We start from the raw sequence: 12,424 nt of genomic DNA, 5'->3' as shown, positions 1-12,424 counted from the left end.
ATTTGCTGCATTTGCCAATTTCCATGTAAGTTACTTTGTCTTTTATTAACAACGTTTGAGAATACTCATTTTATTTTTAATGCTATTTTTAAAACAATGAAAGTTTAAAAAATATGCTTCACTCTTGAAAATATTTTTACCATGGTCTTGGTCTTACTAAAATTAAAAATACCATTTAACAAAGTTAGTAGGCAAAAGTGTTAAGAGCATGAGCTGGGGTCAGTGGTGAGTCTGGGTTGAAAATGGCTCCATGATTTACTAACTATGACTTTAAGCAAGTTATTTACCCTCTCTAAACTTCATTATCTCATTTGTGAAATAGAGGTAAATAATACTGTATGGTTCTTAAAAAATATTAAGATGGAGATCATGCATGTAAAGTGCTTATACTGCATAGCACATAATAAAGTGCCCAATATTTATTAGCCTTTAATATTATGGGTATAGATCCAATATTTAGAAAATGTCTACCCTAAATGTTGAATATCAAGTCAAATGCAATCTCACAAGTCTTATTATAGTTATTGAGTCTTTTGATACAAAGTTTTGAAATTAAAAAATGACATCCTAATAAAATATAGCAATAAGTTCTTCCTAGAAACACAAATTATATCCACTTATTAGGTGTTCCCAGCGTAACCCTGAAAGTCCCCTTCTACCTATAACTACTTTCTTATTTTTGGTCTTCTAAGTATTTTGCATTAATCTTATCAGTTTGGTTGATGAGATGGTGAAGAAACCATAGAACTAAGCACTTTACACTAGTATTATAGAATATTTGGTCCCTCATATCATAAATATTGTTTAATGTAGCTGTTGAAAAACTTAAGAAAGGAAGCTGTAATGCTTTTTTCTTTTTATACAGATACAAGTTAATTAGTTGGTCTATTCAGTTGCAATATTTTTATTTATATAAAACTTTGCAAGTTATGAACATGGAAACTAAGAATATCCTAAGCTTTTTACATAAGTAAGTTTCAAGTTCACAGTCAGTTCATTTTAAACTACTTATAATTAATGGGAAGCTTAATACAATAATATCTCAGACAAGGAAGAGGGCATTAATTCTGCAGGCAGTTAGCAATGTAAATGCTAAACCTGATCAGTTACTGATCATTTCCTTATACATTTTGAGTAAAAGCTGTAGAATGACTACAGAATACAAACAAAAGTGAATATAAAAGTCATCTTACCCCAATACAGCTCTACTTCATACAGTTCTTGAGGTTTAACCATGACATCAACAAAAATTAATGCACTCAGGGAATTAGCCCTCTCCACCAATGTCAAAAAAAAGCATATAATAATTTTAAATTAGAAAAAGTAAACGGCAATTTGCAAGCAAAAGAAAACTAGATTCACATTCTACTCTTTACATTTGTTCTATTCACAGGTCAAATCTAAAATGTTTCTCTTCATTAGGTAATTAAAAATAAACACTTTTAAACAAATGCATTTTAGTGCATCAATACTGTGGGGAGGTAACTCTGAATTTAGAAGTACTCTCTAGAGCAAAATTAACTTAACTTTGCGTGGGCCAACTGGCCTATCATTTAGATCTTTAATAGCAGCCATAGCTTCGTTATAGTTTATCATAGCAACAATGGCTTCCCCTGTAGGTAATCCTTGCTCATTATACTGTATCGAAACTGAATCAGGTATGATTCTATAACCATGGAAAAAGTCTAGAATTTCATTAATGTTAGCTTTAAATGGAAGATTTGTTACTTTAATAGGTGTTACTCTACCTGAACTACAATTTAATTTTGGATCAGGCATAAATCTCCCCTCAGGGAAACTTCCCATATTACACTTTGCAAAATCGAACTTGCCACCTTCTGGGCGACTAAAATTCACAAAAGGACGAGTTCTAAAATCATCAGGTGGGTTCCTAAACTCCTCACCAGGAGGTCTAAAATCATCAGGAAGTCTAGTATCCTCCTCCAGAGCTTCCCTGAGGTCTTCCTCCTGGAGCCGCCTGAAGTCCTCATCAGAAGGGCATCTAAAGTCTTCTTCCTGGGGGCTCCTGAAGTCCTCATCAGGAGGGCCCCTGAAATCTTCATCAGGTGGGCGCCTAAAATGCTCCTGGGGAGGCCGTCTGAAATGCTCCTGAGGTGGCCGACGGAAATGCTCCTGGGGCGGCCGCCGGAAGTGCTCCTGGGGTGGCTGCCGGAAATGCTCCTGGGGTGGCTGCCGGAAGTGCTCCTGGGGTGGCTTCCGGAAGCGCTCCAGGGCCGGGGGCCTGAAGTCCTCCTCGGGAGAACATCTGAAACCCTCCTCAGGAGAATGCCTGAAGTCCTCCTCAGGAGGCCGCCTGAAGTCTTCAGGAGGTTGCCTAAAGTCTTCCTCTGGAAGTCGCCTAAAATCTTCCTCAGACGGCCGCCGGAAGTCCTCTTTAGGTGGTCGCCTCCATTCCCCCTGGGGAAGCCGTCTGAAGTCATCCTCAGGGGGGCGTCTCCAGTCCTCCTCAGGGGGGCGTCTCCAGTCCTCCTCGGGGGGCCACCTCCAGTCCTCCTCAAGGGATCGCCTAAAGTCCTTGGGAGGCCGCCTGAAATCCTCCTCAGGTGGAAGCCTCCAGTCCTCCTCCCTAGAGTGCCTGAAGCCTTCCTCCCAAGGGTTTCTGAAGTCTTCCTCAGATGGCGGAGGGCACCTGAAGTCTTCTGGGCCGCACCTGAAGTCCTCTGGGGAATGTCTAAAGTCTTCTGGAGGGTGCCTATCATACTGTTGGAAATCCCCCTGGGGATGCTTGAAATTGTCCAGTTGCCTCAAGTCCTCTTGCTGATGCCCGAAGTTTTCAGAAAGGCTCACTGCATATACTGGTGCATCATTTGAGTCAAATGAATAGGAACCCTCATCCCTAGCACATGACTGTGAATGTTCTTGCATTCTCTTACTGGACAGCAAGGAAAAATTTACATCAAACTCCTGCATTTGTGCCTCAGATATAAGTCTTAACAATACTTCTGTCCCCAAGAATCTTCGACGGTTTAAACGTTCAGCTTTTATGGCCTGTTCTTCAGATTTGAATTTCACCAGTGCTTCTCCCAAACCAACTCCTTTGTCATCATAAAGCAAGTAAATATCATCCTCAGCAAGAGAAAAGCCTGCAAAGAACTTTTGTACTTCAACTTTTGTAACATCAAATGGAAAATTTCTTATGTATATGCACAGTTTCTGGCCAGAATAGCCTTCTTGAGAATATTTTTGTGAACTATGTCCAAGCCTCTCTTTTTCTATTGACGCCGGTCTTTTCTTTTCATAACATTCAATGAACTTCAGCATTTGTTTTCTAGAAATTGGATCAACAAGAACTGGACGATATTGTAAAACAGTCTTATGTAAACCCAGAGCAGTGTTATAGTCTTTCAGAGTCTTGAACATCACAAAGGCATATCTTGTTCTTCTTTCATCTTTATGTAAAAACCTAATTTGTTCATTAGCCAGATCAGTATCTCTAAAGAAATTTTTTAAATCTCTTTTGTTAATACTTAGGGACAGATTTTTTAGGTGAACATAAAATCCCAGAGGGGAACGAGAACGTGTTCTTCTGGGAGATTTTGAATGAGATTGTTTTTGAAAATGTCTATCATTTGTTCCTCTTGGTGGAGAATGTTCTTCGATTCTCATAGGAATGTCACCCTCAACTGCACTACCACCAAACTCAATCCACTGCTGCTCTGAGCCTGGCATTACTTCTATGAATCTTGAACCCATAAAACTTCTGTGACACTTAAGACCTCCTGAAGCATCAATACATGAAGCAAATTTTACTATGGCATCACCATTATTTCGGCCATCTTGATGTTTTAAGAAAATTACTCCTTCCACACACAAACCAGAGAAAAAGACACGTACATCATCTTCATTTACTAAGTAAGGCAAACCTCGAAGAAACAAGTAAGGATTCTTTGCCTTCAATGGCCGTTTCTTTCTAGGCCTTAACTCACCACGTCCTGTACCATTAGTATGAAACCCAGCATCTTGATTAATCGGAGAGACATATCCAGAATTACTTGCTTCTTCTTTAAAACCCTCAACAAAATTAGATAAGCAGCCAACCCCTGATGCCCCAAATCCTGGTCGCTCTCTTCCTATGCGGTCAGTTCTTTTCATTTCAATAGTCTTCTGCATTTCTGCCTTACTGCTAAGAAAGAGCTCTACAGATGAATCCTTGATAAACCCTCCGGAACGACTTATGGCACGTCTTGCATCTTCATCTGTTGCAAAAATAATAAATGCCTCCCCAACTTCCCCTCCAATTATATGCACTCCTCCATCAGGAATAGTCAATCCCGTGAAGAAGTGACGAATATCCACAGGCCCCGCAACAAAAGGAAGCCCCAGTAAACGGATGACTACAGCCATGCTGAGCTCAAACCACAGCAATAATGACCTGCAGACAAAAAGGTACACATAATAGCAAGTCTTATTTTTGAAGAGGCTTATCCCAAACTAAGTTCAATAATTACTTGGTTCCTACCTTCTTCAGCATTTATAAATGAAAACAAAATACATGTTCACAAAAATACTGATTATATCTAATTCTTAAAAAAAAAAAAAAAGGAATAAACTTTCTCCCTTCTACACACCAACTACTTTGAAGACACATTTTCATATCACCTATCCTATATATTATGAACATGAAAAATATCAAATCTTCTTTGTAAGTCTGAGAAGTGCTGCTGGTTCACAAGACCAAACTATATTCAGACTCACTGAGATAGAACTTTGTGGTTTAAAATTTTTACTGTGAATTTTACATATTTATAAAAGCCATCTATGGTCAGTATATAATCTTTGCTCATAATAAACTGCTTACACATTAGTGCATTATTGGTCGGACATAGAGTGCAGAAGCCATGTGTACCTAAGATGTACTATTCTACTTTACATTTTTTTGTCAAGCCTATGTGAAAAGGCTTAAGCTCTGTATAGCTTATCTTTTTTTTTTTTTTTTTTAAATTTCTTGGAGACCTGTTAATTCTGTGAAAGCAACTTAACTGTGGAAAGAAAGTCAAAATCCTCAGACCCGTTGATCTTAAACAACGCCAGGTTAGGATAGTCACTTTGGAATTATACCTATTATACCTATTAAAAGCAAAGCAATAAGGAATCACAATTATGGGCATTACAAAGTGGTCTTTGTTCCAAGGGGAAATGAATCATCCTTCAGCAAAATGAAGGTGCAAATTCCGAGTAGACATCTACAAATTATTTAAAAACAAAAAAACTTCTATAAACTTAATTGGAAATGGTACAAGGATAGGGATGATGGAAATGTTATATATTTTGATTGGAGTATTGGTTACATGGATGTATAAATTTATCAAGGCTAAATGAATTCTATTTTTAAGATCTGTGCATTTCACTGTATATAAATTTCACATCCACTTAAAAAAAAAAAAAAAAAAAAAACAACTGTTCTACAAGTAAAACGACAATTTAAAAACACCAAAAAATTCCCAAAACTTTCTATCATTTCCACCTATGAAAAGACCAAACACCTAACTCATTATTATGCCCAACTCTCTTGCAATTCTCCTCCATTTCAAACATAAGACCAAATCAAATTAAAAAGACAACCATTCAAAATGATAACATAAATGAAAATACTAATATTTAAAATTCAAAAACCAATTTTTAAAGCAAAATCCAAACAGTGGCTACCATCTAGATACAATTTTAAGTTCTGGATACAATTTTAAGTTCTACATATGTAGCTCACACTTCCAAACATGGAACCAAATCTCCTTACTCCCGTATAATTAAGGCAAATACTAAAATATCCCTAAACTCGAAAATCTCAACTACTTATCTTAAACTCAACTACTACTCTGTAAACTCCTACAATGATTACTATTAAAATTCATCTCAAGGCAAACAGAAAACGTTCAGATAAATACAGAATCTACTTATGCTAATGTTTATTCCATTTCAAACAACTGTCCTGGGTTCTATTGAGGAAACCCAAAGACAATGTAAAAAAGTGCAACCATAATGAAAACACATTAACTTGGAATATGTGGGGATTATCAGTATTAACTACTGAAAAAAACCTCTATTTCTTTAAGCAAATTCACATCTAATACTTTCAGAGATACCTAAACTAACAATATTTAATGTAGTCTTACCAAGTAATTTTTTAAGATCTGCTAAATTAATTGGAAATGGTACAAGGACAGGGATGATGGAAATGTTATATATTTTGATTGGAGTATTGGTTACGTGGATGTATAAATTTATCAAGGCTAAATGAATTCTATCTTTAAGATCTGTGTATTTCACTGTATATAAATTTTACATGCACTTTAAAAAAATAAAAAACTGTTCTACAAGTAAAACGACAATTTAAAAACACCAAAAAATTCCCCAAAACTTTTTATCATTTCCACCTATGAGAAGACCAAACACCTAACTCATTGTCATGTCCCACTCTTGCGTAAATTTATGTTTTTAATGTGCAAATAAATATTGCTTTAAATTAGTACTTACACGTAAGTACCACTCTTCCACAAAGTAGGGTCTGAAGACATATTCTTTGAGGTCTACAAGGTTTATTTTCCTTTGAAAAGGGGTCCCATAGATTCAATTTTTTAAACTACAAGCTAAACTAACACTAAACTTGTAACAAAGGTATCAAGAAATTACTTGGCACATCCCACATCTTAATTATCAATGCCAAGTTGATAATTAAAAATATTGAGATTTACTATTACTATAAAAATGTAATTTAGAATATTAAAAATATTAATGAGATTTACTATTAAAATATTTGCACAGTATGTGTAGGGGCAGGGGACATATGGGAAATCTCAGTATCTTCTGCTCAATATTGCTGTGAACCTAAAAAACTGCTCTAAAAAAGTATTTTTTAAAAAAAGTCTGCACAGCACCAAAAACAATCGAGTACAAGCCTAGTTTCCTCAACAAACCAGTATCTACACCAACATTTTAACAAAAACTATAAATGGCTTCTGGAATAGTTGTCCACATTCAAGTTCCAAGACTCCTTCCTATGCAAATTGACTTAGCTCCTTTTTTACTTTTAAATTATTTTAGAATGCAATTAAGGTGCACATCATTTTTCCCTTCTAAAATTGTTTTTTTTTTTTTTTTTTTTTTTTTTTTTAATTTAAAGGGATTTACCAAGAACATGTATCTACAAGAAAAGTTAGGGGTGTTTCAACTTCAAAAGATTTCTAGTAATTTATCCTCTCTAACTTAAAAACAGTATTTTAACTATGTGTTCCATGTATACAAATCTCATGAATTCCGATTCAAGCACTCTAAATAAAAAAATTTGCTTCTAACTTGCCACAGTTAAATATAACTAATGATTAAACTTTTTTGCCCTTTAGATAGTAGGGTAATGTACCATTTATCACTCTACAATAACACAGGTAGGAGACCACCTATGAGAGACAAGCTCAAAATGAGCACTTTTACTGTTGTTGCCATGTTATTTCATTAAGTAAATTCCCCAGAAAGTCTATTCTCACATTACACAAAAGGCAAAACACAAAATACTCTCAAGTACTCTGCACTTAAAAATTTTCTACTTATGAATGCAACAAGTATTTTTCACGAGTGTGTCAACTTAAAGACAGTAATCAGTTAGAACTTCTAACTTAAGAAAAGGAAGTGGATCCTTAAAAGCTCATTTAACGTCAAGTCACCGAAATTAATAAACTCATTTTAATTTTGCTGTAATTTTATACGATTCATGCCACTTGATCATTATCACTAAACAATACAAAATGTGCATCCTCTTATCAAGCCTGAGAGGGAAACTGGAGGGAGGCTAAATTTAAATAGGTATTATTTCAGACCCATTTGATTTTAACTAGCCAGTAAGTCATTTTCCAGACATGGTGAGGGAGCGAAAACTGCGACTATGTCTTAAAACCCAAAATTATGATGAAGCACATTTAAATTCTAAAAACGCATGAGTTTCCCCTGCAGAAAATAATCTACCCCCAGTCCACAATTATTCTTTATGACGACCTTTAATCCTCTTATAATGTAGATGGTTAAAATGAAAACCAAAGGCATGACGACACAAGAGCCATAGTCCCCAACAGGAACTGTAAATGAAGACGAATCCACACGACAGAGGATTTCCCATAACATCCATCATCCTCAAACGGAGATCATCCGAAGGCATCGCTTCTATAGCCCAAAGCCTTTGTCCAGATTCCCAGGGGTCAGAGCTTCCTTTTTTCACGCCTGGCCATAGTCGCTACGTACGATCCGATGCTGTCGCCAGACCTTCAGCTAAAATCAGCTTTCAAATTAACCTGGACCGCCCAACATCCGTGCCTTTCCGTTACGCCGTCCCAAAGGCAAACATTCCACCCTAACTAGCCACAGGGCGAACTGCTCCCAAATCTAACTGAAACCCTTTGGCCCCTCTCAAGCCCAAAGAGTCGGGCCTTGAGCGCTTTCCTGCCACCAATAACTACGATGACATAGCAAAATAAATACCTATGAAATCCTTCGAGATCTTCACTCTCAAGAAAACTGGGAAGCGCACACACAACAGCACATGGAGGCTGACGGGAGAGTCGGTGTTTCGCAAGAAAAGAGGGTGCCCTAACGGGAGAAGCTATGTTAGCTCCTGGCGCGGCCGCCGGCCCCGCCTTTCCCTGTTCTTCCGTCCGCGTCACCAACTCCTCCCCACCCCCGACGCCCCAAGGGTAACTGATTCGCACTTGGCAATAAACACACACCACTGCTGCCGAGTTGGGCACACAAGGCCAGGGGCAGGTGGCTCTCCTCGTCGCAGCAGCCTCTCCAAAACAGGATGAGAGCCCTCAGACAGCCTAGAAGATGGCGCCCACTCTCCCCTCCGCGCCGGACAAACAGACGCACAGTTTGCCCATGCGCTCTCCAGGCGTAACCCATCACCCCGGCGTCCGGGCCACGTTTACGCACGCGCCCTGACGCTCACAAGCTTCCCGTCGTCAGGGAAAGGAAGCGCCCACTGGCCCCGACTTTGCTGAGTTTCTGCGCATGCTCAGAGTCCTGCCAACCCGGAAGCCTCACCAAGGAAAGGAGAGATTCCGACGCAGTTTGGGGTCGACCCTTTGCTGTAAAGAGTAGCTTCAATAAATAATTGCCTTAGTACACTGGACAAATGTTTGTCATTTCCAGAAGTTAAGGAAAGAGCTGTAAAGCAGAGAAAAGTTGGTGATTTCTTTGTGTGGTGTAAGCATCTTCTGAAAGGAACTTCGGCTCTAAAAGGCCACAGAAATGTTGGTTTTACTACCTTAGATATTCCCCAGATACAATTCCAACACCCAGGGGTCTTAATAAATGCATGCTTATTTAATTTCATAGACATTAATAACTCGTTATTTCTACCTTCTGGTGTTTTGAGACATGAGAACAGATAGGCCACTCATGAAAATTGGGAAGTGGAAAGCACAGTTACAGGCCTGTTCTGTAATGCCTGTTCTGTAACAGCTGATGAACAACCTTGTGTTTGATTTTATTTTATTACTTACAAAAAACAAAGCAGCCCACCACTTTTATAACTACTTATGCATTTATAGGTGGATTCAAAGCTCACTAAGAAAACACAAACCACATCTTTAAAACAGTAACGGATGAGAAAAAAATGAGTCTTCAATCCCTCTCTCACTGCAAAATACTCATTCTTTAGTGATATGATTGTAGGAAAGAACAGGTAGTTTAACAAGTGAATAATAGGTGGTTCCTGGAGTGAGAACCATCATTTACTCACTTGGGCAAATTACTTAGCTTCTCTATGCCTGTTTCCTCATCTGTAAAATGGAGATAATAACAGTATACCTGTTAGGGTTGCTGGAAATGTCGAATGACGATATAGATACAGGTACAGGTACAGGTACAGGTACAGGTACAGGTACAGGTACAGATACAGATTCAGATACAGATACAGATACAGATACAGATATAGATATAGGTGTATCTGAGACCATACTCATGTAAATATTAGTGACTTGTTTCAAATAGTCAAGCAGAGGATGTCACATTGGAGAGCTAGGCTCATTGATTAGGTAGCATTTACTTTGATTATTCCCCACAGTCTAGGGTTTGGTCCTGGCCAGGCAATCTCAGGAACCCGAACTGAAAAGCTAACATTTATTGAGGTTTTATTATATGCCAGGCCCTGTGCATTATCTTATTCTTACTACTTTTAGAGGTAGGTACTATTATTTTTCCTACTTTACAAATAAGGGAAACTGAGTCATAAAGGATTACAAAGCTTGTCCAAGGTTATGTAAATAGTACAAGCCAGGAATTAAACCCTGGTGATTTACTTCCAGAGGATACTACAGGCATACCTCAGATATTGTGGGGTCTGTTCCAGACACCGCCATAAAGCAAATATCATAATAAAGTGAGTCACATGAATATTTTGGTTCTCCAGTGCATATAAAAGTTATATATATATACTATATCCTATACTATATCCTATTAGATATGCAATAGCATTATGTCTAAAAGAAAGTACATACCTCAATTTAAAAAGACTTTATAGCTAAGAAATGCTAACCATCATCCGAGCCTTCAGTGAGTCATAATCGTTTTGCTGGTGGAGAGTATATCCTCAATGTTGTTAGCAGCTAATGGAGCAGCGTGGTGGTTGCTAAAGGTTGGGGTGGCTGTGGCAATTTCTTAAAATAAGATAACAATGAAGTTGGCAGCATCGAATGACTCTTGTTTTCAAGAATGGTTTGTCTATAGCACGTGATGCTGTTTGATAACATTTCACCCACAGAACTACTTTCAAAATTGGAGTCAATCCTCTCAAACCCTGCCACTGCTTTATCAACTAAGTTTATATAATATTCTAAATCCTTTGTTGTCATTTCAATAATCTTCACAGCATCTTCATGAGGAGTAGATTCTATCTCAATAAACTACTTTCTTTGCTCACCCATAAAAAAACAACTTCTCATTTGTTAAATTTTTATCACGCAATTGAAGCAATTCAGTCACATCTTCAGGCTCCACTTCTAATTCTAGTTCTCTTGCTATATCCACCACATCTGCAGTTACTTCCTCCACTGAAGTCTTGAACCCTTCAAAGTCGTCCATGAGGATTGGAATCAACTTCTTCCAAACTTGTTAATATTGATATTTTGATCTCTTCCCATGAATCATGAATGTTCTTAATGGCACATAGAATGGTGAATCCTTTCCAGAAGGTTTTCAATTTACTTTGCCCAGATCCATCAGAGTAATCACTTTCTACAGCAGCTATAGCCTTACAAAATGTATTTCTTAAATAAATAATACCTGCAAAGTGCAATAAAGTGAAGTACAATAAAATGAGATATGCCTATACACTGTTACACAGGGAGAAGATTCTGTCGTTTGAGGCAAACTCCCTCTAAAAAGCACACAAAAGCAATGCTTGAAAATGTCAATATTGTCAATATTTATTCACAAGAAGAAACACTAATAAAGTTAACCTTAGATGAACTCAAGCTGACCAGAAGTTTCCTGGCTATATACGTTCTCTATATGAAGTTAAATGATCAGAGTTGTTTGCTAAGCACAGAAATAGAACATGAATTACGTAATCTCAAAAGATGTTTCTCAGTTATGGGTACCTGGAAGCATTCTCACCCATGTTAACAAAAATAACAACTATCATTTAATGAGCACTTAACTATGAGACTCATCTGAAGTGTGCTTACATTAGGCTGCCTCCCTTGGACAGGCTTAGATAGGTATTGCCAGCCTCCTTTGTAGCTCTGGATGACCATCCCCTTCTATTTACCCAAATTTCCTCCAAACAGGACACCATAGTGCCTACATATCTTTTCTAGTCTGTCTATGCCTTTCTCAGATGTCCATACCAATAAAATAAAATAAAAAATCCAGTCAAGTTGGTGAGTTTAATTACATGGTATTCTTGCTATTGAAGAGTTTCTTGAGCCTTTAGTGTGCTAACATGAAAACCTAATCATTTTAGAGAAAAGAGAGAAAACTAAGTTTCTGGAACATCAAAACAGAAGACTGTACCCTGAAACATGGTAACCACACCAAGCCAGGGCCATTCTGTGGCTCTGCTGGGCAATCAGACTCCCCAGGTGGATTAGCACAACTACAGCACCACCTCCCCCTGAATGGGTCTGGTACCACAGTTTCCAATGGCCCTTCCCAGCTCTTCAGCATTCCCAGGCACAGTCTCACCCCACTTTGTCTCACTTCCTCCATCTTGTCAACTCCAAGGACCTTCATCCCTCTTGCACACCTTGACTTCCATTCAACTGGATCTATTGAGCATGGACTGTGTGTCAAACACCTTGCTTAAGGCTCCTGACAGACACAGGTGAAGAACTCACAGTTCTCTTTACTCAAGAAGCTCATACTATAGCAGAAGAGACAGTACCCATAGTACAGGACTATTATGAGGACTAAGTGAAAT

General features: G+C 38.0%; 1 protein-coding gene across 3 annotated transcripts; it reads right to left on the bottom strand.

The window, feature by feature from the left end:
- Positions 1-888: 888 nt before the first annotated feature.
- RBM12B (RNA binding motif protein 12B) lies at positions 889-8,861 on the bottom strand. 3 transcript variants are annotated; one of them, XM_019718810.2, is made up of 3 exons: positions 8,730-8,861; positions 8,485-8,592; positions 889-4,393 (listed from the first exon to the last, which is right to left on the bottom strand). In XM_019718810.2, the coding sequence occupies exon 3, from the start codon at positions 4,363-4,365 to the stop codon at positions 1,507-1,509; it is 2,859 nt and encodes a 952-aa protein (XP_019574369.2). In that variant the 5' UTR covers positions 4,366-4,393; positions 8,485-8,592; positions 8,730-8,861; the 3' UTR covers positions 889-1,506. The 3 variants fall into 3 exon arrangements, with proteins under 3 accessions (XP_019574369.2, XP_019574367.2, XP_088655184.1); XM_019718808.2 differs by lacking the exon at positions 8,485-8,592; XM_088799058.1 differs by having other exon boundaries at positions 8,485-8,812.
- Between the last annotated feature and the right edge of the window lie 3,563 nt (positions 8,862-12,424).

The sequence above is a fragment of the Rhinolophus sinicus genome, chromosome 6 (assembly GCF_057876585.1).
Source record: "Rhinolophus sinicus isolate RSI-liver-muscle chromosome 6, RSI-T2T, whole genome shotgun sequence".
Classification (NCBI taxonomy): domain Eukaryota; kingdom Metazoa; phylum Chordata; class Mammalia; order Chiroptera; family Rhinolophidae; genus Rhinolophus; species Rhinolophus sinicus.
This window is presented reverse-complemented; position numbering and strand designations above follow the sequence as displayed.